Source organism: Balaenoptera musculus, chromosome 3, assembly GCF_009873245.2.
Source record: "Balaenoptera musculus isolate JJ_BM4_2016_0621 chromosome 3, mBalMus1.pri.v3, whole genome shotgun sequence".
Classification (NCBI taxonomy): domain Eukaryota; kingdom Metazoa; phylum Chordata; class Mammalia; order Artiodactyla; family Balaenopteridae; genus Balaenoptera; species Balaenoptera musculus.
Window position 1 is genome coordinate 117,046,803 of NC_045787.1, and position 10,144 is coordinate 117,056,946.

Sequence of the window (10,144 nt, forward strand, 5' to 3'; positions counted from 1 at the left end):
CACTTCTTATTGAGAGAGACTCTGCTGGTCTTAGATCATCATGGAATGATGAGGCTTACTTTAGTAAGAATGACCCTCTTAACATTATAGGGCCAAAGAACAGATGCACAAGTGTGTAGGGATCAGATGAACTATTTTTTTTGTTTTTGGTTTTTGTCAGTGCCTAGATACATACATATGGTATAGTTTAATGAAGTTGCTTTTCTTATGTTTCATTGCTTTGTAAAGTCACATCATACATACAGTCATCAATAAAACTCACAGATGGCCAATACAAAATTTAGAAGTTTCCAATACTGTAAAAAAATGACGAGGAGTTATCAGCCCTCAGGTAAACTTCAGGATGGGTCAGCCCTCACATTAATCACTGTGGACTGCAAGCACTAAGTTCTGTCCAGTTCTATTTGAGAGGAGAGGACTTCATCCACTGGTAACGTCACCTGATCACCATCAGGGAACAAAAAGTTCTCATGGCTTTGGCACTCTCTGTTCCCTGGAAGGGTTTCTGACTGGTGGAGGCAGAGAGGACAGTGAACGATCCAAAGGGGATCAACAACCCCTAAATGGGCCAATAGTACATCCTGGAATCCTACCCAGGCCAGGACCCTGAGACTGGAAGCTAAGAACTGTTGTCAACTACATGGGTCTTCATCCAAGCACAGAAGCACAGCCCCATCCCTCACCCCTTCCTCAGTCTAAAGTAGAGCAGAGGGGAAGCTCTTTGGGAGAGGAGAGGAAGGAAATTTGGTACAGACAAAGGCCAGGCTACTTCCCAGAGGCCTAATTCTCTAGGCCACACCTAACTAAGAGTGTGGAATATGATCCCACTTTGAAGATGAATAGCACTATTTTAAGAGTAGAACATCTTGGGAAAATCCAGGATGCCTACTCTGAAACTTTAACTCGAGACTGTGGAAGACACATCAGTATGCAGGTATATGCTCCTCTTAAAAATCTAGATGACAGAGACCGCCCTGGTGGTCCAGTGACTAAGGCTCCACGCTCCCAGTGCAGGGGGCCCAGGTTGGATCCCTGGTCAGGGAACTAGATCCCGCATGCCACAACTAAAAAAAGATTCTGCATGCTGCAACTAAAGATCCTGCATGCCGCAGCTAAGACCCGATGCAGCCAAGTAAATAAATAAATATTTTTTTAAAAATCTAGATGAGAAAAAATATGAAATCTTGCCATTTGCGACAACATGGAGGGACCTTGAGGGTATTATGCTAAGTGAAATAAGTCAGACAGAGAAAGATAAATACTATAGGATTTCACTCATATCTGGAATATGAAAAACTATAATAAACAAACAAAACCCCAAATAAATGAACAAACCAAAACCAAATAAAACAAACATGTCATTATAGAGAACAGAATAGTGGTTATCAGAGGGGGAGGTAAAGGAGGGATACAAAGTGGATAAAGGGGATCAACTGTATGGTGATAAGACGAAAAATAAATTTTTGGTGTGAGGCACATTGTAGGGTATACAGACGTAGAAATATAATGCCATAAATCAAGGTTACCTCAATAAAAATAAATAAATCATTGTAGATGAAAAAAATGTAGATGGATATTTTCGTTTTCAGCACCAAAAACTTTTATAAAAACTTTAATTGGCTAATATAGTGCACATGTTAAGCAGACTTTTAAAGAGACCCTACATCTTGAGTGGGTTAAGTAATCATTTACAACCATCTTGAAACATGTTTAACTCAGTTTTCTGGTGACATGAGATTAAACATGGAAACCAAACTGTGTTTCACTCACAACATATAAGCAAACAAACTGCATGTACATGTGTAGATTTATGCAAAAGCCCGGTGATACAACTATATTTAGCTTTTCAGATTAGGTACATACGGCCACCCACTACCCTGTATTATCTCACCAAACACCAGAGCAGCAACTTTTCTATTTCAATACAATTATGGGCAGAAAGTATATAGATAAAGTAGAGGTTCTTCCATAAAGTTAGATTTAGCATATAAGCAGGGAAGACAAAGCAAAGTTCCCATGAAGTCAAAAATATACCACACTGGTCCAGTGCTCATGAAACTCTGAGTTAAATTATAGTCCTCAAAGGCGTTGTAATTGGATCCAGATTCACCAAGACACTTCAGTGTGCTTCAAACTGGCTCATCATCATCTTCCTGCTGTATTCATAAGCCAAAAATAGTGCCGCATTGGCAGGGAACGCTCGAATCAAGTAGCTTTCAGACCAGAATATAAAGCTGCTACTCCTTCGTTTTTCACAACACTTAAAAGAGTTCTGATAAATCCTGCCTGTTTTCCAAACATGGAAAGAACCTGAATTCTGGATTTGATACAATCCACTGGGTATATGACAAGCCAAAGGCAAATTCCAGCAATTCCACCGCTTAACATCAAGGGGACAGGGCCTAGTTCATCTTTGATCTATCCGAGGCAAAAAACGATCGGCTCAGTTCATAGCCACTGAAGAAGAAGAAATAGCCTGGTACTACTTGAAATAGAGTGCTCGTGAGTCCGTGGTAGAAGCCCAAGGGGCCATCCTTTCTAAGGATACTCTTCACGACGGACCAAACTGTATTATGGCTTTTTGCTATCCTCCCTGACATCTCCAGTTCGTGCATGGTCTGCAGCCGGCACTTCACGAGCTCAGTGGGGCACAGGGCCAGCGCGGCAAACGCAGAGGCGATGGAACCGGCGGCCGCAGTCTGCAGATCATTCAGCTTCGCCTGCTTGTCCAATCCAACCACTTTCCTCACGAATTGTTGGCAGAAGCCGTAGCACAAGAAGAGGACTGAGTTCTCGGCGACGTAGGCCATCAGCGCTGGCCCGGTTCCTTTGTAGAAGCCCCGCAAGCCCACCTGGGAGTACGTCTTCAGGCCACAGTCGGCGAGGCCCTTGTACAGGCCAGGGAACGTCTGCATCTTCACTTTCATTGTGTCGAAGGGCTGCCCGGTCAGGACGCATGCTGTGCCCCCAAGGGCCCCCGCGGTGAGGTCGATGGCGGCTTGGATGGCAGGATTGGATTTCATGTTCGCCCACTCTTCTGCTGGTCTCCGAGGAAGGGAACTCTCTGGAGCTTAGGAGGGCGTCCCGTGTCCCGCCTGCTCTTGGCTCTCTCTCCGGGGCGGGAGAAGCCGCTTAACTCCAGACTAGGCCGCGGGCCGCCCTCCCCACGCACTGCAATAACCCCCGGCCCGCGGGCCCGCGCGCGCCTCTCCTGGCACCCTGCAGCCGCCGCGTCTGCGCCCTAAACCCGTCAGCCGCCCGCCCGCTCGCTCCGCGCCGCCCGGCCGTCCCAGCGCCCGCGGGCCCTGGGGCAGGCTAGAGAAACACTTCTAATGAATCTCAATACAGCAATAGAAAGCTGTCCGATAAATTCCTGCGATTACAGCCAGAAACTCTAGGCGCTGCTGCGGCGGAGGAAGACATGCCTTCCTGTTCGGCCAGAGACCCCCGCCTCCCAACTCCCGGCAAAACAAAATGGGAGGTGCTTGATCGCGCCTGGGGTCAAAGGGTCAATCTACAGAGACAAAGGTTTAAAATAGGGAAAATGAACAAACACTTGGGGGGTTTTACCTGACAATCGGTGGCTCCTTCGTTTCAGAAAACCCTTAATCGTCTCCGGAGAGGAATGGCGGCTCCACAAAGGTGCGGGCCGCCGCGCCTCTCCAGGTGTCGCTCTTTGCTCGCCGAGGGGACGCCGGGGGAGGCCTGAGGCGGGCAGATCCCCTATTTCGTGGTAACATCGCCGGGGATCCTGGCCTGAAGCCCTGCGAGCTGGTGGGACGCAGGGCCCTCGTTACTTCTAGAGGTAAGTCAAGGCCTGTACAATCGCATTGGAAAAATTTATATCCAGCTAAAAAACTTGATATAAAAGACCTGTGTGGCTCCAGCGCTCTGTGCGTGCTAAGTCTCGGGGTTCTGCTGAGGAGCCATGCAGCTTTATGCCAGCAGAAGTTCTGGATATAACTGACTACAGGCCTAGTAGGCAAGATGCAGTTTGGGGCATCAGTGAGGATACCGCTGTCAAGACACACTTATCCTCCCAGATGCTTATAATCCCAGCGTTGGAACGAATTCTCTTAAAGTTTACATTTTAAGCCCTAGGCGGTATTTTACTTTGGGGGTAAAAACAAAATGGTGGAGGGGGCAGAAAGTATGCTAAAATGATTCTTTCATTTAGAAAGCTTTCCTTGTCTGATTCTTTGGCTATCAGTTAATATTTAAAAGTGAGGCACCTAAAAGCAGATTGTGCATGGATACTGTTTGTCAACAGGTAGACTTCATTGTAGTAAATAGTGACTTGGCCTTTTCTTTGGAGAGTGCCCAAATGTATCTGGATTGCTTTTCTCTGGTACCACCTGGTTTCTTCAGAGAATAATCTTCCAATCTTGACTATGTGTGTGTCTGTGTGTGTTTGCGGGGGAGGGGGGGTGCGGGTGGTGTTTACCTTGGGTACTGATTTAATGACACCAAGTGGGAGAAGAGGGTTGACATCCCACAGTCAGAAAACAGACTTTCACACAATTCCCTTGTTCAATGCTATGGACCCCCAGCTCCATCGTGCCTTCTTTGGTTCAATTTACCCAGAAAAAACTTTCTGTCTGTGGGATGGGTAAGGAAAAGTCATCTGGCTTGAGTGAGATAGGGCTCCTGGACATCCAACAGCTCTGAGCACAGATTTTTATCTTACTATTTTTTTTGGCTGTGCCACATGGCATGCAGGATCTTAGTTCCCAGACCAGGGATGGAACCTGTGCCCCCTGCAGTGGAAGCCCAGAGCCCTAACCACTGGACTGCCAGGGAAGTCCCTGAACACAGACATTAATGAATCCTGTTTCTAGCCCTCACACCTTCCCTCTTCCTTGAAACTGCCTGCAAACACTGAGCCTCAGTGTCTATATCAAGTGGGTTTGTTTTCTCCTTGGTATACCTCCTTGCAGACATTTAGCATGTAACTTTCTGTGATCTCTGAATTAATTTATCGTTTCTTCATCTGCTTTGGCCTTCTGAAAACATTGACATCTCTCATCCACTGTTGTCTCATCTCCTATTTTCCTTGCCCTTGGGGGTTACTATGTTATATTAGCAGGCTATTTGACAGAGAAAAGAGATTCATGAGAACAAGGTGCCATTTTAAACTAGAAAAAAAAATTTTTAATTTTTAAATTTAAAATTTTTAAATGTATCACATTTGATGTTCTAAAAATAAAATTTATTTATTTATTTTTGGCTGCATTGGGTCTTTGTTGCTGCGCTCGGGCTTTCTGTCGTTGCGGCAAGCGGGGGCTACTCTTTGCTGCGGTGCACGGGCTTCTCATTGTGCTGGCTTCTGTTTTGGCAGAGCATGGGCTCTAGGTGCACGGGCTTCAGTAGTTGTGGCACACGGGCTTAGTTGCTCCACAGCATGTGGGATCTTCCCGGACCAGGGCTCGAACCTGTGTCCCCTGCATTGGCAGGCGGATTCTTAACCACTGCACCACCAGGGAAGTCCCTCACATTTGAGAGTTTTAAAAAATGTTTGGTTTTTTAAAACTGTCAATTAATTACCTATGGTTCATTGTTTATTTTTTAAAAGCACATACTGAGTTTTTATGAACACAAGAGATGCAGGATACTACAATAAATCATCAAATGCTTTTGCACTAAATTCATATATGTATATGTTTTGGAGAAACCAAGTTAGTAATCAGCACCAGGGATCATGAGGGCATTAATAGGGAAATGGTCTGTAACTTCATTGAATTATCAGACATAGTTGTGCAATAATACACAGATCTCAAGTTCCATGAAATATATTTAAACAGCTGGACTTGGAGCACATGTACTCCCACGCATACATGGAAAATAATGGCAAAGGAACTTCCAAATTTTCAGTGAAGACCACCACCCTTAACAAGATGCACACCCACATCACATGTTCCCTAGCAATCAGATTGAGTAGCCAGATAGGATTACCAGAGAAAGTAAGGTTTGAGCTGAGGGCTGAGTAACAAAAAGCTAGCCATGAGAGTATCTGGAGACTGTTCCAGGAAAAGGGAAATGTAAGTGTAATATAAGTAAAGCTCTGTAGTGTGAAAGAGCTGGGCATTTGAAATACAGAAAGAAGGCCAATATACCTGCTGTGTGGTAAGCATTCTTCCTAGTCTGTGTTTTCACACAATTCTTACTAGGTAATAAAAGTTTAAGCAAAGTTCAAGACAGTCCTTCAGAGACATGATTTGTCACAATTTATCCAAATTTTTTTGTCTCTAACATTTGATCTACAAATTCAAAATGTCAGGCTTTATGACATTTAGATGTGAACATAAAGATCCCATTTACCTAATCTATAGAAATAATGCAAAACAGAGGCCACACTGACATGCTTATTGCAGCATTCTATGTAATAGCAAATTTCAAATGGAACAACCTAAGTGACCGGCAATAGGGGAGTGAATAAAATTAAGAATTTGTAAAATTTCTGCACTGCTTAAAATTTTCAGTGAGTTTTTTCTTATATTTTAAAACACTAATTAAAAAAATTCAACTTCCATTCACGAACTCAGAAATATTGAAAACCGTAGCCCAACTATACATCACATTCATCAGGCAAGGGAGCTGTGAGAAAAGTGAGTCTTTTTTGGTAACCCTGGATTTACATGAAGGGAAATGGATCCCAATCTTCTTCAGTTAAGTTTTTCTCTTTTGAAGTTGACATAACAGATAATTACTCTTCATTATGGAGGTTTTAATATTTATGCAAAACCAAGCTGTAAATGAATCAAATAAAAAACAAAGCTACAGTAGTAAACTGACTCAGTTTGCTTATGCTGCGGATGTACTTGAAGCAAACTTTGTTTCTGCTGTAATTTATAAACTTTGATTTAGAATGATTCTTTAATTTGAAATCAGTCAACCCCATTTAAAGCAGCTGTTTCTTCACACACTTTTCTACCATTTCAATCAGTCTTTAATTCAAATTTTTAATCCCTGTATGTTCAGACCCTAGTAAATAGGCAATAATAGTTTGCTTTTATTCTAGGAATTGTTCTAAGTCCTTATATGTATCAACTCAATAGCCAACAACTCAAGGGCCCTGAGGTAGGTAATATTATCACCTCCATTTTAGAGATGAGGAAACTGAAACCAACAGATTAATTTACTTGCCCAAGATCAATCTCAACTAGGTCACTGAACTAGGATACAAACCCAGGCACCACATCTCCTGACCTTGTGATTTTAATCTCTTTACTCTTCTTTAGTAAGTTTACAGTGACTAACAAGGCAAAGTACCTAATCTCAGTGAATTTACAGTCTAGTGAGGACACGAGCAACAGGTAACTTAGACTTTGGTATGATAGATGCATAATAGTATTTATCCCAATAGACTATTATAGAGAAAGAGTAGTAATTAAACTCCTTGAAAAAAATGTAAATAAGCTCAAGATTGAAAATAGTGAGAGAATGTGGTGAGATCAGGCTGAAAAAAAAGAGTTTAGGATAGTTTAAGAACGTTATTTCCTGACCTCCAAATGGAGCAGGTGGATTGGAAACATAATGCAAAGATGACATTTCCCCATTTCTTTGCCTCTGCTGTTCCTCTTTTTCCTAAATTCTAACACAACTGCTTCTTTTCCTACCAAACAGAATCCAATTGGTCAGTCCATTAAACCCCAAAAAGAAACCACTTCAGAAGAGGATCTTATACCCACTACCCCTAAAAGAGCAAGACACATTGTTAGGTGAAAATTACTTGCTTTTATTTGTTAAAACAACTTTATGAAATGATTTGCAATGCAAAATGTGGAAAACTGCTTTGAATAACTGGGAAAATAGCTACAGCATGGCAAAACATATGTAAACAAACTTCAGTGCCACCAGACTAGACTCTACTAATTTATCTCAGATGGCATCACAGAGTAGCAATGGCAGCTTCTGGTAAATGGAGAAACAGCAGCAAAGTCCTGCAGTGAAGCTGTGATAAATTGCTAAACTGAACTGTTCACTCCACTAATCCTACAACTTCCCTACATTTATCTGTCTATACATTCCTACTTCCTACAGGACAAACACCCACCAAAGTGGTTCGAAAAAACAAATGAGATAGAAATTCACAGTTGTATTTGTCTACAAGACAAATCCAATAGAAGGCAGTGGAGGAAATTGGGAACTACTGCAAAGTTTTACTATCTAGTCCAGATGATGAAAACAAAGTTTTTCTTTCAAGGCTGACCACTGTCAGGAATGAAATTAAGTATCAAAACTCTCTTCACTTCTCTAGGAGTGATTCTAGCTCTTCTTGCAAAGAGCTGAGCTGCTCCTTTTCTCGGTCTTCCTTTTGTTTCAGTTCATCCAGCACAGCCTGAAATCTGTTCTTGAGAGCCAGGTTTTCCACTTTCATGATGAGATCCTCCTGTCGCTTTGCCCTGTCCTGGGTCTCTTGGAGCTTGCCTTTCATGTTATCAATCTGTTTCTGAATTCCCATAACCAGCTGATTAGTTCCCTCGTTTTCTTGGTGTTGTTCATCTGATTCATTTAGCTTGTCCTGTAGCTGCCTTTCCAGATCTTCCTCAGTGTCAATGATATTTATATCTTCTTCATCTTGATGCTGTGTCTCATCTTCATCTTCACTGCTGCTGCTGAGATCATTGAATATCTCCCGAAGCTCATCATGTTCTAATGAGTCATGGCCCTGCCTGTGGCCAGACATTCCTGGGGAAGCGATATCAAGGCCTTGATTTTCTGTTTCTTTTGTTTCATCTTCAGCAATTATTTCCCAACGGGTACTGACAGCTTCAGCATCTGTGCTCAGCAACCGCTTTACTTCTTTTTCCACATCTGGAGACTCGATATACTTCTTCTTTGCTGTCTTACGGAACCTTCTCTTTCTGACATTTTTTAGAGGCAGAGTAATTCCATGGTTCCATATAAACTTTTTCTCTTTGTCCTTATCCTTTTTCTTGCTTGCTTTGGGATCAGCAGAGGCAACTGGTTCCTCAACAGGAGGATAGAGATCACCATCAACTGTAGAGACAAGCATCTGACAGATATCAGCTGTCTTGTAAAAGGTTTTTTTATCAATGGTTTTCAAACTTTCCATAACACATGGCAGATCTACCAATTTTGCCGCCAGTGGGACCCGGTCCACTCTGACAATTCCATGACGCCCATCAGGATGTAACTCAATTGTCAGTCTGTCCTTCAGGTTGACATGACCAGACTGTACCGCCCGCCTCACAGTAGAGGCATACTCCGGAGGTAGGCGTAAGATAAACTGGCTCTCTAGTTCGTGAGGAGCATCATCTTTGCTCTTACTCATCTTTATTTCTTTGTGACTCACTTTTTCTCTAATAACCACTTGTTGCACTAAAAAATTTCAGCTATTTCAACAGAAAGTCCAGTTCTTTATAAATTGAAGTCTTTAATTACAAAGAGTTCTAGGTAGAACAGCAACTAAGCGTCTATTCTGAATTAAGCCCCAAGTCTTTCTAAATATGCTGTGACAATACCAGTCGTTACTGACACATTGCCTTACGCAGGTCCATTTAAATCTATTAGCTGCAATACCAAGTTCCAACCTCTAGATGCCGCTGCAGGACAACGCAGAGAAAGCAAATGGCGGCTCCTACGGAACGATTTTCGGCACAGAAAGTAAGGCTCAGCAGATACTCCCAATCCACAAACTCTCCCGGAACAAAGATACGCAAAAAGCGGGGCGTAGTGAGCTCTCTTCGCCTCGGGTACTTACAATCCAGTGACGGTTATAAGTCCAGTTTGTCCGGACAGGCGCGAGCGGAAAAGGAAGCCACTCAGAGCAAGGTGGCCGGGAGCCGAGCGTCTCCTTCCGAATTCCTTTGTCCTTCCCGGCACTTGGCAAAGCGATCCGCTGATTATCGGTGAAATGGCTCAGGACGGGCAACGCGAAATCTCGCCAAGAACCGCGGCTCCGAACGCCAGATTCTGCAACTCCGCAGCTCAGCGGGCCTCCGTCCGTTGCTGCAGACCTAGCCGAGAAAAAACAGGTACGTCACCACCCAGGACGGGAAGCTGCTGTGAGTCGCAACACCCCTCGGGCGGAAGTGCGGGCTGCCCCAGCGCGCGCAGGCGCAATGCGCGATTACGCTATCCGGCGGGTCTTGTCGTCTCGCGAGAACTTGGCCTTAACGGG

At 43.6% G+C, this 10,144-nt stretch overlaps 2 protein-coding genes across 2 annotated transcripts; both read right to left on the reverse strand.

Annotated features, from left to right (window-relative positions):
- Positions 1–1,945: 1,945 nt before the first annotated feature.
- Positions 1,946–3,198, reverse strand: LOC118893027 (mitochondrial ornithine transporter 2-like). Its single transcript, XM_036848152.1, is given in 3 exon segments — positions 1,946–2,208; positions 2,211–2,417; positions 2,420–3,198. Coding segments are annotated over 3 exon segments (900 nt in total). The 5' UTR covers positions 3,024–3,198; the 3' UTR covers positions 1,946–2,119.
- A 4,518-nt stretch (positions 3,199–7,716) lies between these two features.
- On the reverse strand, positions 7,717–10,052 carry TAF7 (TATA-box binding protein associated factor 7). The gene has a single exon (XM_036848257.1). It carries the CDS (start codon positions 9,293–9,295, stop codon positions 8,246–8,248), a length of 1,050 nt encoding a protein of 349 aa, XP_036704152.1. The 5' UTR covers positions 9,296–10,052; the 3' UTR covers positions 7,717–8,245.
- Positions 10,053–10,144: the final 92 nt, after the last annotated feature.

Bases quoted from the DNA above. Each gene is read 5' to 3' on its own strand.
- TAF7 (XM_036848257.1), bottom strand. From the start codon at position 9,295: ATGAGTAAGAGCAAAGATGATGCTCCTCACGAACTAGAGAGCCAGTTT.